Consider the following 16221-nt stretch of genomic DNA (forward strand, 5'->3'; position numbering starts at 1 on the left):
GATCATCCAGTTGGTTTTTATGCCTAAGGCAGGACTAGAACTCAAGATCTTCTAATTTCTAATCTGGTGCTTTTAACCAGTATGCCTAATTTGTGCTCATATAGTACCAAAAGTCATAAGAAAGTTCATTGTTGGTATCTTCCACCCAAGAGCTGGTGGCCTAGCAGTTAAGACGATGGGCTGTCAACCGTAAGATCGGCAGTTCTAGACCCAAGTAGTAATGTATGATGGGGTGAGCTTCCATTCTTGTCCCAGCTCTGCCAACCTAGCAGTTTGAAAACATGTAAATGCAAGTAGATAAATAGATACCACTTCAGTGGGAAGATAACAGAATGGGCCTTGGGGGCACAGTGGTTAGAGTGCAGTACTTCAGGCTACTTTTGCTGACTGCTGGCTGCCTGCAATTTGGCAGTTCAAATCCCACCAGGCTCAAAGTTGACTCAGCCTTCCAAGATTGGTAAAATGAGGACCCAGTTAGTTGGGGGCAAATATGCTGACTCTGTAAACCGTTTAGAGAGGGCTGTAAAGCACTGTGAAGTGGTATATAAGTCTAAGTGCTATTGTTATTGCTATTCTGTATGTGTCAGTGTATAGTCAGTCTGGCCACCTGACTACGGAAGTGTTTTTGGACAAAGCTGGATCCCTTGGCTAGGAAATGGGGATGAGCACCATTTCCTAGAGTCAGACTTGACTAGACAGAGCAAATCTTTACCGATCTTCTGTCTTTTGGAGCCTAAGGCACACCATTAGTTATATCATGAATCAGATCCCACCTTCTCTTTGAAATCTGCCTCGTGTTTTTTTTCCCCCTCTGCAAACCAGGCTCTGCTGTGATTCAGTGAAAGTATGGCCCTTGTACAAAGTCGTGCCCATGACAAGACATTTGAAAAAGAAGTCAGACACCATTTCAACCAAGGAATATGTGAGTTAACCTCTGTGGTCAATTGTCTGTACCAAGCAAAGGAAGATGTTAACTTTTACATAGATCTAAAGGAGCACATTGAGAAGGCTACGGAGGAGTTGGGCAGGACAGAAGAATTGATCCTGTGGGACCTAAAGAATGTGGATTCAATGACTTCCGAGATGATGGTCTCAAAGAAAAAACTCGTGGATGAACAGAAAGCCAAAGAGAGCGAGCTTGTCAATTTCCAGAACCTTCAGAAGGATTTGCAAAAATGGGGTGAGTTGCAAAGAGAAGACTATAAACACCAAAAAGCAATGAAGGAAAAAGCAAAAAGGGATAGAGAACGCGCAATGGAAGAAATGAGAGAACAAGAAAGGCGGAAAGATAAGGCCTTGTGGCTCATGTTGGTACCAGTTGTGGGAACTATTATTGGTGAGTATTAACAACACCCTAAATATGTCAAAAACATGCGCTGGATGAAATACTTTGGGGTGCTCAGGCACACAATCGACTGATCTCTCATTAAAGCAACCACATCTCTTTTAGGCTTCCGTGGAGTTGACTTAATGAGTCACACTGATACCATATGTCAGGGTTCTATGTAATACACTCATAACAAGCAGAACTCTGAGGCAAGCAGTTTCCTCAAAGAACAGGTTTATTGGATATATCACATTGGCACTGGCTAGTGAAAAACGACTCTAAAGGTTCCCACGGTTTTTAACTAATTAAAAGTAAAAGTTTTCTTCCTTTCCCAAAAAATCAGTCACATGGTCCAATGAAGGTGCTTCTGGTTGCTTGGGAACTTCACTCCTCCTCTCTTCAACCACCTGTGGGAATGTCCTTGGTCCACAGGGGAAAGTTTTTTGTTTTGGCTACAAACCCCCCGCTATCTCTAGTCCCAATCCCCATCCCTCAGCTCCAGCGTGGCAGCACTGAAACCTCCAAAATGGCCTCAATCAGGCTAGCTTCAGAATTGACACCATGCTTGCTTTAAGAAGCTGGTTTCCTTGCGGTCTCCCATCCAAATGTTAACTAGACTCAACCCTGCTTAGTTGTCAGGCCTGCAGCCATCTTTTCTTTTGAGTCTTTGGCCTGCCACACTTTTTATTATTCTACTATGCATTTTCTATTGTGGGGATTGTAGGAGTGAGATGCGATGTAGCCATAACAAAATTCTTTCTAGAAAGCCAAGGTCATCCTTTGTCTTTGCACCTGACCGGAACTGGATGGGTGGAACTGCCAGCATGGCAGTGGGAGATTGGACCGTGTGATGGACTTGTGGGTGTGGGGGCAAGATCTTGAACTTTCAACTGGGTGAGGAAAACCGGGGAGCTTTCAGATTTGGGCTTTCCCAGATACGCCAACATGGCTCTCCTAATAAATTGGACCATTGCCTTGGACTCTGATTTACTTTTGGATGCTATTTGGAACACTGACATTAGGTTTCTTCCAGATCAGTGAAGATTGATCTTCTGATAGGTAATTGCAGAATCGAATACATGGTTTTGACATATTGTAGGCCACTTGCATTTGGCCTACAATATGGGTGTGACTTTTGTGGTGAGACTATGGATTCCTATCTCTTTAGCTCAGGATGCAAATTGTTGCTGGCCGATTAAATTTTAATACAGGTAGTCCTCGACTTATGACCACAAATGAGCCCCAAATTACTATTGTGAAATGAGACACTTATTAAGTGAGTTTTGTCCCCTTTTACAGCCTTTCTTGCCACAGTTGTTAAGTGGATCACTGTGATTGATAGTGAGCCGGTTGTTAAATGAATCTGGCTTCTCCATTGACTTTGCTTTTCCGAAGGTGACCAAAAGTGACCATGTAACCTGGGGAAACAGCAACAGTCATAAATATGAACCAGATGCCAAGCATCTGAAGTTGGATCACACGATCATGGGGATGCTGCAAAGGTCGTAACTGTGAAAAACAGTCATAAGTCCCTTATGTGAATTAGCCACATTGGCAAGTTGGCTGCAATGAGTTGGCTGTGGCAAGTTGTCCTACCTAGATTCCCAAGCTGAGACATGATAGTTCAGCTGCTGCCACAGTTAAAGAGCAAGGAATCTTCTAAATGTATGTGGAACGATCTTGGTTGGAAAAACTTGTTGGCTACCTGTTAACATCCCCTGATTTTTCTCTTTGTCTCATTATAAGGGGGTATTCAGGCTATCGACGCTCACATGTCTCAGAAGGCAGCTGAGGAAAAGGCCAATGAGGCACAGGAAATGGTAAACGATTATCATGCCAAGGAACAGAAGGCTCTGGACCAAGTTGCCAAATGTGAGAACCAGTTGAAAAATCAAAAAAGTAAAATTAAGGAGACCCAGAAAAAGCTTAAAGAGATGGAAGAGCGAAAAAAGCAGCTGACCAAGTTCCACAAGGATGTTCTGAGTCTGCAGGAGGACCTCAGGGGCTGCTCCAATCTGGTGGGGACCCTGCATTCTGAAGCCAATGCGGTTCGGGTGACAAGCCAGTATGTGTTCATTTACAATGCCTTGAAGCCTCAAATCGATAGTATCACGCATCACATGCTTCCCTTCCTGGATGCGAAAAATCCCAAGCACCGGCTGCTGGACTGCCCCAAGATCAGACGAAGTATCAAGAAATTGCAGTTTTTCTCTGAGACCCCAAGTACTTTGGCCAGAAATACTTACACTCTTAAGGAAATGCTCGATGACCAGGATGCGCATAGATACTTTGTCATTGGTTTTGTCATCCTGGCCTTGCTCTGGGCAACTGGCTTGTACAAAATCCTTCTGGTTATTTTAATTGGCTGTATCGTTTTCTGTTTCTTCGCTTAGTAGCTCTCTATTTAAGGAGCACCTCCCATTCTGTGAATCTGCTCCAATACAGATAGTCCTCGACTTACGACCACAATTGAGCCCAAAACTTAAGTTGCTAAGTGAGGAATGTGTTACATGAGTTTGCCCCACTTTACGACCTTTCTTGTTGCAGTTGTTAAGCGAATCACTGCAGTTGTTAAATTAGTCACGTTAAGTTGTTAAATGAGTGATGTTAAGTTGCCCTCATTGACTTTGCTTGTTGGAAGGTCGCAAAAGTGGATCACATGACCCCATAACACTGCAACCGTCATAAATGTGAGTCAATTTTCCAGCATTCGAATGTAAATCACATGACGATGAGGATGCTGCAACAGTCGTAAGTGTGAAAAATGGTCATAAATCACTTTTTTCAGTGCCATTGTAACTTTGAATGGTCATTAAGTGAACTGTTGTAAGTCAAGGACTACCTGTATTTATATCAGCAGGAAAGATCGTTTGAGGATACTTCTACGGTCAAAAAAACTGGCCCAGGCCGGATGAGGCCTCTCTGGAAGTTTCCAGGCTGCACATGCCCTTCCAGGGGAGTTGTTCTTGGCCCCTACATTAGTAGAAAAATGGAAAGAAGACACAATATATTTCTTTTAGCAAATTTAGATCAGCTAATATACAGGTAGTCTCAACGTATGACCACAATTGAGTCCAAAATTTATGTTGCTAAGTGAAAAATTTGTCAAATGAGTTTTTCCCCATTTTATGATTTTTCTTGCCATATTTGTTAAGTGAATCACTGCAGTTATTAAATTAGTTACATGGTTGTTAAATGAATCTGGTTTCCCCATTGACTTTGCTTGTCAGAAGTTCGCAAAAGGTGATCACATGACCCCAAGACTGCAACCGTCATAAATATGAGTCAGTTATCAAACATGCAAATGTAAATCACATGACCCTGGGGATGTTGCAATGGTCATAAGTGTGAAAAATGGTCATAAGTCACTTTTTCAGTGCTGTAGTAACTTTGGTCACTAAGTGAACGGTCGTAAGTCAAAGACTACCTGTAATTGTGCGACTTATATTTTTTGCTTTAAACTATTTTTATTTTAAATATTATCAATTGCTTTCTCTTTATAAAAACACAATGGTGGGCTATTAATCCAGTAAAGTAGGGGTGTCAAACTCGCGGCCAATGGGCCGGATGCGTCATACATTGGCCACACCAACCTCCAGTTTAGCGAAGAAGGGAAAAGTCTTGATACGTCACGTGATGACATGGCAATGGACGTTTGACACCCCTACAGTAAAGGAAAAAAATAGTTGTAATTAACCTATAAACTCCTAAACTCTCACAGTTTGCCTGCTTGTAACCTTCAATTGGGGGAAGTTATACATTAGAGGGCAACAGTTTTTGAATTGACGTAACTCAAATGGGCTAACTTAAAGAATGCATCGAAAATTTGGGATTCATTATTGAAATTTGGGGAAATCGGGGCTACTTCAGCACCACTGCGCCTTCTGACTACACTTCCCAGAAACCCAGAGCTTGTGTGGTGCAAGGCAGCGATGTCGTATTCCTACCCTCTTTTCCACCACTCTGATCTCTGCACCTAATTGGCTGGTGACAATGCCCAACGGACAAATGGCGATTGGCTATTTTTGAACCAAGGCTAAAGTTTGAAATATCTCAATGGAGCTGGAGAGCAACTTGGAAGTCTGCTGACAAGGCATGGCTGGCTGGAGGGTGTTGCTGTCGATGGGTCAGCCCTCTTCCTTCCTAGAAGGAAGGAGCCCTTGGGTACATACCAGGATGGGGAATGGGGGTGCAGTTTTCCTTGGGGTTCATAGTTTTCACCAGTTTGTGCTAATATGATGTTTCCAATAAAATTGTTCTCTGAGGAATCGATCTGCCTTGGAGTTTTGCTTTTAGTGGGTGCATTACTTGAATGTTGACAACATGGCCTATACCCGTGATGGTGAATGAGGGCATGCACGCCATCACCAGCTGTTCTTCTGGTTTATGGCGTCCATGTGGCCATTTTTAATTTGTTTTCCAGGCCATTTTCCAGCTGTTTTTTAGGTCAAAAATGGCTCGAAAAAGGCCTGAAATTTCCTTGAAAAATGGCCCAGAAAATGGCCTGTTTTTTGGCCGTTCTCTGGACTGTTTCAGGAAATTTTCAGGCCATTTTTCAAGCCATTTTTGACCCCATAATCAGCTGGAAAACGGCATGAAAACAGCCCCCAAAGCGGCCAAAAATCAGGCACGTGCGTGCCAGCTAGCTGTTCTTCAGGTTTTTGGTGCTCCAGCACATGCACACGTGTTCTGGTTTGGGCACTCGGTGCTGAAAAGGTTCGCCATCCCTGGCCTATACCATTGATTTTGATTCTCGGAGCCAGCCGTGAAGCACACAAATGACAATAAGGTGACTTCAGGGACCAGTGACGTGCGGTGAGGTTTATGGCTGGTGAGGCACTGACACAGTGGCGGGTTTCAAATTTTATTAGACTTGTGGACTTCAACTCCACAGCCAGGCATGCTCAGTTCCGATTTAAAGCAACAGCACTTGTTTTTCTCCTTTGCGAAAAAGTTTCCTTCATTCTTTTTCTTCTCCCTGCCTCTCCTTCCTCCCTCTTCCTCCCTTCCCCCTCTCTCAAACAGACACACGCACACAGAGAAGTTGGATTGGACTATCTCTCCTACCCCCTTCCCTCTCTCACTCACTCTCTCAAACAAACACAAACACAGAAGTTGGATTGGATATATTTTCCAATGGACCACCCACCCACTCACCGTTGATGACTCTGCTTAACTGTTTAAAAAGCCTCTAAAAAGTGCCCTCTACAGGAGGAGGCAGGGGAACGATGTGCCTCACCTACGTCAGGATTTTTTGGGCTTTTAATCCTTGCTTAACTCTGCTTAAGTGATCATAAAACGCCTAAAGGCAGACTAGATGAGGCACGTCGATCTCCTGTCTCCTCCTGTAGAGGGCGCTTTTTAGAGGCTTTTTTAAACAGTTAAGCAGAGTCATCCATGGTGACTGGCAGCAACTAGCTCAGCCTGACCTCAGCTCTTGCCTTTTTCCTTTTACATTTTTTCTTTTCTTTTCATGATGACAGTGGTGAGGCTCTGCCTCCCCTGACTGCACGTCCCTGTCAGGGACACTGCAACAGTCTTAAGTGCAAGGACCAGCTGTAAAATTACTTTTGTTGCCAGATAGCTTTGAATGCTCACTAAACGGGGCAGTCAGTCAGCGAGGACTTTCTATAGGAAATTTCCAACAGCAGGGTCACAAAGCTGTATCAATCCAGCCACAACTGGGTCACCATCATTTGTGGTTATTTGTGTGCGTGTGTCCGTCCAACATCTTGCTTTTTGCTTCTGCATATGCGCAGAAGCATTTTGTTTTATTACTGCGCATGCTTCCCTAAGGGAACCAGCGGTAGCAGCAGCCGAAACCCACCCCTGGTGTGTGTGTGTGTGTGTGTGTGTGTGTGTATGTGTGTGTGTGAAGAGACCAATTTCAAAGTAAGCCCCTGTACAGTACATAGTCCTTGCCGTCTCAAAATCATTGGCCTAAAGCCCTAGTTCTGACTGCAGATAGTCATTTCAAAGTTTTAAAAAGGGGCCTCTCAGAGGAAATTGAAATGTTGCAAAACTTCCTGTTCTAATCTGTTTGTGCTCAGAAGAAAAAAAGGGTATAGGCTGTCTGGGAAATCCTCTATATACTGACCTTAAATTGCTTATTTCCCCTGCTACAAAGAAAGCCAGAGTAAGCAACTGCTGCTGAATTTCCATCCGTTACGCGTAGTCCTCCACTTATGACCACAACGGAGCCCAGCATTTTCTGTTGCTAAGTGAATCACTGCAATTGTTAAATTGGTAACACGGTTGTTAAGTGAATCTGGTCTTCCCATTGACTTTGCTTGTCAGATGGTCAAAAAAGGTGTTCACCTGACCCTGGGACATTGCAACCGTCATAAATGTGAGTCAGTTATTAAATGTGAGTCACGTGACCATGGAGGTGCTGCAGTGGTCATAAGTGTGAATAATGGTCATGAGTCACTTTTTTCAGTGCCGTTGGAACTTTGGTTACCAAGAACTACCTGTATAAGGAGATTCTCAGTCATCCAAGTTGTCCCAAAGGTGCTTTTTCAAGAGGCAACTGGGCTTTCTGGTTGTTGGTTTTTTTTTTGGAAGATGTTTCGCTTCTTTCATCCAGGAAACCTGTTCCGTCAGAGCTAAAAAGGCATTTTGGGGGTTTGGGCGCGCACATGCACTTTTGGCCTGGAAAAAGTTAGCCATCACCAGTATCAAGTCCAAGGTCTCTTCCAACTCAGTTATTTTGCATGTTGTTATTCTTTCATCCTCCCAGCAAAAAAAGATAACCTGATGTTAAGGCATGTAGTGGTGCCTGGTAGAGATGAAGCCTGTTGCCCACAATACGTTGGATCTCTTTAATGCAGCTACCAACTGCCAACTAAGGTGGGAAAGCTTAGAAAAACCTCAGAGGTTAAGCCGAAATGAAATTCCTCCCCTCTTACACCTGTACAACCCACAGGTACACCATACAAATCTTGAAAGTCTGCTAAATGAAATAATAATTAGCATAGTATCTGACCCACAACCTTTGCCCTTGAAGATTTTCAGTTCAGTTTTTCGGGTGTGGCAAATCCGAATGCCCGCTTTTCCTAGCTTGTGTCTTCAGTTCTGCCACTGAAGAGAATTTTTTTTCTCCACTTATGGAATTGTGATTATTTTAAACTGTAAGTGTGAAGAGGCCCAAGGTTACCAAACTGGCTTTGTGCATAAGGCAGACTTCATCGCCTTCCAGTTTCTGGCCTGGTGCCTTAATCATTACAGCAGACTGGCTCTCATATACAAACACACTGTCAGTCTCTGCTTCGCTTACTTTCTATCGGCTGCCATAGAAATGGGAAGGGTGTGGGCATGGTATTTGGGATGGGAATAAATGGGACAGGAGGTGATATGGAAAAGGGAGTATTCTTCTCACCATCTTCTGGGCATGCTGGTGGCTGGTATTTAGACCAGGTCAAGGCCAATCGTCCTGCATACCAACATGATGATGCCTTTTGGAGATGCAATCCACATGACACCTAAGGGAGTTGTAGATATGTACTTGTTCGGCCTTTCTGGTTCAGATCTTGCTTTACTTTCGTTGCTATCTTTTCATAGCCAGTAAAAGGATTTTAATTCCATGAACAACGGAGTTGGGAGTTTTTTTCCTTGGTTATTGATGGAGGCACGCCTGACACACACACAAAGAGACACACACACAGAGAGAAAAAGCATTTATTCTTTATTGTCTATGAAGATTCTCAGTCATCCAGGTTGTGTTTGTCCCGAAGGTGCTTTTTCAAGAGGCAACTGGACTTTCTGATTTTTCTTTGAAGACGTTTCGCTTCTTTCATCCAAGAAACCTGTTCCGTCAGAGCTGAAAAAGCATTTGGGGGGTTCAGGTGTGCACGCATGCTTTTGTGCGCCCGTACATATGCTTTCGGTCTGGGAAAACATTACCTATCACTGATATAGGGTCTCCTCCTTGGGCAGAGGGTTGGACTAGAAGACCTCCAAGGTCCCTTCCAACTCAGTTATTTTGTATGTTGTTATTCTTTCATTCTCCCTTTTGGAGAACAAAAAAAGACTTTTGGTCTTTATTGGCCATTTCTATCAATTGGCCTCTTATGGCACTCATACATTTCTTCTTCATGTGTTGAGTATTGCATCGGTTCACTTGTGGACTTTTAAGGAATATGTCCAGGGCATGAAAAAGGAAACTCTAGAACCGTGATGGTGAACCTGTGGCACACGGAGCCATATTTGCCAGCACGGCAGCCTTCAGTTCCAGTGTGCATGCATGCACCGGCCAGCTGATTTTCGGCCTTCCGGAGGGCTGGTGGAGACCATTTTCGCCCTTCCCAGGAAAGCCTCCGGAGCCTAAAGAGGGCGAAAAGCAGGCCCAATGGATCAGGTGGGTGAGGCACACCTTTAGAAAACAGTTAGCCATAACTGCCCTAGAACTAAGAAAAATTTTCTTGACAATGAGAGCAATGAATCAGTGACATACAGTGTCAGAATACAGTAGTAGAAAAATGGAAAGGAGACACAATATATTTATTTTAGCAAACTTAGATGAGGCAATATACAGGTAGTCCTCGATTTACGACCACAATTGAGCCCCAAAGTTCCGTTGCTAAGCAAGACAAATAAGTGAATTTTGCCTCATTTAATGATCTTTCTTGCCCAGAGTTCTTAAGGGAATCACTGCAGTTGTTAAGTTAGTAACACAGTTGTTGAGTGAATCTGGCTTCCCCATTGATTTTGCTCGTTAGAAGGCCACAAAAGGGGATCACTTGACCCCGGGACACTGCAACCGTCATATATATGACGAGGTGGCGCAGTGGTTAGGGTGCAGGCCCCTTTAGCTGACTGCGATCTGCAGTTCAGCGGTTCAAATCTCACCGGCTCAAGGTCGACTCAGCCTTCCATCCTTCCGAGGTGGGTGAAATGAGGACCCGGACTGTGGGGGCAAGTTGCTGACTCAATTTGCTAAAAAAAATTGTAAACCGCTTAGAGAGGGCTGAAAGCCCTATGAAGCGATATATAAGTCTAATAAATAAATAAATAAATAAATAAATAAATAAGTCAGTCGCCAAGCATCCGAATTCTGATCACATGACCATAGGGATTTCTGCAACAGTCATATGTGCGAAAACTGGTCATAAGTTACTTTTTCCAGTGCTGCTGTCACAAACAATCACTAAATGAACTATGGTAAATCAACTTATAACAGCAGGCCAAGGTTGTCAGATTTTCCCCACCCAAATGAAAGCTCAAGTCCCTGCCCAGCACCCACATTGGGGCATCACATCCCAACTGGAGATGCCTCCCAGTCACGCCACTCCAGGTGCAGGGCAAGATGTCCTTGACTCTCTGAGAAAGGAATGTTATTATGACTATATATCTCCCATACTCCATATAATCCCCCCTCCCATTTTCCCACAGCATTGAATGTGGCAGGCCTGAAGGCCCAATGCAAAAGATGGCTTGCTTCAGAGGTAGGTTCAGACCGGTTCGGCTGAGAAAGTAGTAACTCGGCCGGCCACACCCCCGAACCAGTAGGCATCGCCATCTTGGTTTTTGCTTCTGCATATGCACAGAAACATTTTTTTAACCTAATGTGCATACGTGTCCCTGAGTGAACCAACAGTAGAAGAAGCCGGAACCAACCCCTGTCTTGCTTCCATGCCTGACAGATGTCATATATAGTATGTAATACTCCTGGCCTCCTATTTTCCCCACAACAACCCTGTGGTGGTGTAGGTTCACTTGAGAGCAAGTGATTGGCCCAAAGACACTTGAGAGCAAGTGATTGGCCCAAAGACACTCAGTCGGCTTTCATTTATTACTCCTTCTTTTCATTTTATCTGCCTTGTTTAACTTCTTGTAGCCTTAACTGGATTTTGATCATAACAACACATTTGATTGATTTCTTGATCCTTTTCAAGCAAGAGGAAGATTGGAATCTGGTGGGGAAATGTTCAGGGAAAATATAGAAATTAGACACTTCCTCTTTTTTTTTGGTAAAAGTTTTTTATTTTTCAATTTTAAAATACATACATTCCATCTTTCCTTAAGCCGTGTGTCGCCTGGGCACGAATATCTGTGCAACATCCTTCCATAAATTATATTGCATTATACAATTAAATCTTGTAAATCTCTTCATTTCCTTCTTACAATACAATACAATACAATAGCAGAGTTGGAAGGGACCTTGGAGGTCTTCTAGTCCAACCCCCTGCCTAGGCAGGAAACTCTATACCATTTCAGACAGATGGCTATCCAACATCTTCTTAAAGACTTCCATTGTTGGAGCATTCACAACCTCTGGAGGCAAGCTGTTCTACTGATTAATTGTTCTAACTGTCAGGAAATTTCTCCTCAGTTCTAAGTTGCTTCTCTCCTTGATTAGTTTCCACTCATTGCTTCTTGTTCTACCCTCAGGTGCCTTGGAGAATAGTTTGCCTCCCTCTTCTTTGTGGCAGCTCCTGAGATATTGGAACACTGCTATCATGTCTCCCCTAGTCCAGTGTTTCTCAACCTTGGCAACTTGAAGATATCTGGACTTCAACTCCCAGAATTCCCCAGCAGCGAATGCTGGCTGGGGAATTCTGGGAGTTGAAGTCTGGACATCTTCAAATTGCCAAGGTTGAAAAACACTGCCCTAGTCCTTCTTTCTATTAAACTAGACATACCCAGTTCTTAACATACCTTCTAGTACTGTGATGGCAAATCTATGGCACAACCTATGGAACTTCTGGTGAGCACATTGGGACTGCTTTTCATCCTCCTGAAGCTTGGGGAGGGCAAAAACGTCTTCCCCCAGCCATTTTCACTCTCCCCAGGCTTCAGGAAAGCCTCCGGAGCCTGAGGAGGGCAAAAACTCCCCCCCAATGCTGGTGGGAGGCGTGCATGCATTGGGGGGGCATATATGCGCAGGGGGGGCGTGCACGCGCACACAATTTGGGCACACCTTTAGAAAAAGGTTAGCCATCCCTGTTCTAGTATATCTTCTAATATATATATATATACAATAATTACATTGGTTATAGTTATTTTCATCCTATTCATGCTAACAATGATAATTTTATTCTTCTCTCTACCTTAATACATGTTCTATTCTTCTTATCTTCTTCTTTTATTTTATTAGCCACTTCCTAAGCAACTAGACGCCTTCCTCTCTTATGCTCCAGTTGGCATACAGAGGAAGCCCAGAAATTTTCTCAGCCAGACAATGAAGGTTTCATGCCAAGTGCAGCCCATCGAACTTTTCATTCTCTGAGGTTTCTAGCAACGCCCACTTCCAAGAAACGGTGTGATTTCAATTCTGAGGCTGCTAAAAGAAAGCGCTTTCTTCTCATTTGAATAGTTGCAATTTTTTTTGTCTCCAAGCAGAACTTGGGGCTAATGGAGTTGACAAAAGTTGAGGTAGATAGTGCTTTACTTAAGACCCCAATGAACCCCAAAATTTCCATTGCTACGCAAGGCAGTTGCTAAGTGAGCTGTGCTTCATTTTATGACCCTTTTTTGCCACAGTTGTTAAATGAATCGCTGCCGTTGTTAAGCAAATCTTTTTGAAAGCCATCTGGGAAGGTCACAAATCGGGACCTCATAATCCTGGGATACTGCAACTGTCACAAATACATGCCGGTTGTGGAGCTCCCAAATTTGGATCACATGATCTGCAGTAGGAGTACGTACTGTATATAAATACTGGTAGTCCTCGACTTACGATCACACTTGAACTCCAAATTTCTATTTCATTTTTCTGGGAGATGGCTGGGTGATAACTTCCTACAGCATCAAAGGGCAGGACAAGAAACAATGGATGGAAACTAATCAAGGAGAGAAACAACTTGGAATTGAGCAGCAACTTCCTGGCAGTGAGGACAATTAACCAGTGGAACAGCTTTGCCTCCAGAAGTTGTGGGTGCTTCATCACTGGAAGTTTCTAAGAAGAGACTGAACAGCCACTTGTCTGAGATGGTATAGGGTCTCTGCTTGAGCAGGGGGCTGAACTAGAAGATCCCCAAGGTCCCTTCCAGCTCTATTCTGATTCTGATTTCCCCTCTGGGTCCACAAGTGAATGCAACTCACTTAATAAATTTCTCACTTAACAACATAAATTTTGGGCTCAATTGTGGTTGTAAGTTGAGGACTACCTGCATTATGTAAAAGTAAACAGTTGAGATTTGATGTTATTTTATTCTAACCAAAGGAAGTCAAAAGTCAATGCCTTTTTTTTCATTCCCTCCTTTTTCCCACACTTTTCCCTTCCCCTTTCCCTCCCCTTTCTTTCCTACTATTTTCTTTGGTATTTCTTATCTTGGAGTATTAATACATAAATAAAAACTTTGGTTAAAAGAATAAGTAATGTGCAGTTGATCGAGGAAGGCCACTGAAGGGAACTGCAAACAAAGCTTAAGCAATATCTATATGCACACACACAAACACACACACACACACACACACAAACACTCACTGGCCTTGGCATCGATGACACTAACCGTTTAAAAAAAATTCCGTTATGTAAATAAAGGATATTCCTAGCTGTGGGAGCAGCCAGTTATGACATAAAAATAAAGCTTTCTCTTTCCTTCTCTTTTCGGCAGAATTGAAGTGACACTGTTTCCAAGAAATGCAGGCATTCAGAGTTGTCAGAACGTATTTAAGAGAATATTGATATAAAATATTTTTACCCGGTGTATACTATTCTCTCCTTGATTAGTTTCCACCCATTTCTTCTTGTTCTGCCCTCAGTTGCTCTGGAGAATAGCTTGACACCACTGAGATAGTGGAACACTTACCAAGGCATTATAAAATGGTATGAATAGTTCACGTGATCTTGATTCTATCCCTCTGTTAACCCTACTACTCAATCCTATTTTTTATGAATGCAACTCTCAATCCAGTTGATCCTTATTACAGGTAGTCCTCGATTTACAACAGTTCATTTAGTGACCACTTGAAGTTACAGCAACAGTGAAAAAAGGTGACTTAAGACTGTTTTTCACACTTACAACTGTTATGGTATGCCCAGGGTTGCGTGATCAAAATTTGCATGCTTGGCAATGGACTCAAATTTATGATGTCCAAAGGGCATTGTATAATCCCCTTCGGCAACTTTCTGGCAAGTAAAGTCAATGGGGAAGTCAAACTCATTTAACAACCAGGTTACTAATTCAACAACTGCAGTGATTCACTTAACAACTGTTGTAAGAAAGGTAGTAAAAAGAGGAAAAATTACTTAACTTTCTCATTTAGCAACATAAATTTTGGACTCAATTGTGATTGTACAGTAAATCAAGGACCACCATTATTTATATGCATTTCCTTAGTGAAGAATGTTGCATTTCTCTCTAAGAGATTCCTTCCTTCCTTCCTTCCTTCCTTCCTCTTTCTTTCTTTCTTTCTTTCTTTTTCTTTCTTTCTTTCTTTCTTTCCTTTTTCTTCTCCCTCCCTTCCCACCCCCCTCCTTTAGCCACCCATCTCAGCAAACATCCCTGGATGGCTCACAATTCACATGTATGTATATTACAATTAAAAGCTTTTAATATTTTAAAACAATAAACATATTTAAAAACCATTAAAACACAAAACATTAAAGCACTTCTATGTAGTGCCTTTTCTCCTACCTTTCAAGTTGGTTTTGAAACTGGAATCTTCTTTAGAACTTTACCCATCCTATTGTGTATCACCTGCAAATTTATGCAGCATGCACCATTCCCCCCCCACCCACGTCATTATTTAAAAAATAAAGGACTGAATCTAATAGCATTCTTCCTATTTCCTCTTTCCAATTTGATGGGGTGGGGATTGTCAATCACTTAGCTAAACTGGAGCTGAAAAAAGTGCAGGAAACTGACCTGGTCCTTGCCAGAAATGTATGTGAAAGATTCAGAGGAGAGGGGGAAAGGAAGGGAGGGAGGGAGGGAGGGAGGGACAGAATATTATGATATGGGAAAAATGGTGGTTGGAGGAAAGATACAAGGGTCAATGAAAGAAGCCAATAAAGCCCAAAAATAGAAGTTAAGGAGGATTACCATGTATATATGCACCAGAGGTGGGTTTCAAAAATTGTTCGAACCTACTCTGTGGGTGTGGCCTCCTTTGTGGGAGTGGCTTGCCGCCCATGTGACCGGATATGAAGAGGCCGAGGACACTTGTCAGAACCACCTTAAATTACCTCACACACAGCACTGGCATGCATAAGAATATGATGTAAACTTGTTTTTTAAAAGGCATCTTTGGTTTGCGTTAAAACAAGTTCAACACACGCAATGTTCTGATTGCACCACAAACGCAGTAGTCATCCTTACCTTTCACAGAGGCACTGAGTTTTATAAATATGACCATGATAGTGTAGAATAATCATATCCAAGGACCAGTGGTGGGTTTCAAAATTTTTTGGAACCTCTTCTGTAGGTGTGGCCTGCTTTCCGGGTCCACTGGTGGAACCTCTTCTAACTGGTTCGGTAGATTTGACGAACCGGTTCTACCGAATAGGTGCGAACTGGTAGGAACCCACCTCTGATATGCACTCAAGACAGTTTAAACTTATTAGAGGTAAATTACCCAATATATCAGATAGATAAGTAAAATAAGAGGGTGTGGAAAGTTATCACCCAGCCCTCTCCCAGAGAAATGAAATATCCTAGGAAATGTTGAAAAGGCAGAATATATTTCCCTGGATATGAAAGGGAGAAACATTTTAAAGAGAAACTTCCTGCAGCTTCCTGCCTCCCCCCCTACCTTTTTTTTGTCAATGGGCCATTAAAAGGCCAAGCTAGTCCCTTTACATAATAAAGAGTTCTTCAGCTCCATGGGGATGGGATTAAGGCATAATAATATTGGCACTTTACCCAACTCCCCACATGGCATCTGAGAACTCAACCAAACCTGGATTCAAAACGCAGCCTAGAGAGTTGCCCCTGCATGGGCCCATGGGA

The 16221-nt window shown here is 42.9% G+C and overlaps 2 protein-coding genes across 2 annotated transcripts in view; both read left to right on the forward strand.

Moving 5' to 3' along the window:
* LOC148047831 (uncharacterized) overlaps nucleotides 1–16221 on the forward strand; it is a 37691-nt gene that overhangs the window by 15491 nt on the left and 5979 nt on the right. The window lies entirely within an intron of this gene.
* On the forward strand, nucleotides 772–5701 carry LOC148047832 (uncharacterized). The gene is made up of 2 exons (XM_087708511.1): nucleotides 772–1336; nucleotides 3074–5701. Exons 1-2 carry the CDS (start codon nucleotides 847–849, stop codon nucleotides 3718–3720), a joined length of 1137 nt encoding a protein of 378 aa, XP_087564637.1. The 5' UTR covers nucleotides 772–846; the 3' UTR covers nucleotides 3721–5701.

Source organism: Thamnophis sirtalis, unplaced genomic scaffold (assembly GCF_051295495.1).
Source record: "Thamnophis sirtalis isolate CommonGarterSnake01/CBP01778 unplaced genomic scaffold, rThaSir2_p1.2 scaffold_3, whole genome shotgun sequence".
In the NCBI taxonomy this organism is placed as follows: domain Eukaryota; kingdom Metazoa; phylum Chordata; class Lepidosauria; order Squamata; family Natricidae; genus Thamnophis; species Thamnophis sirtalis.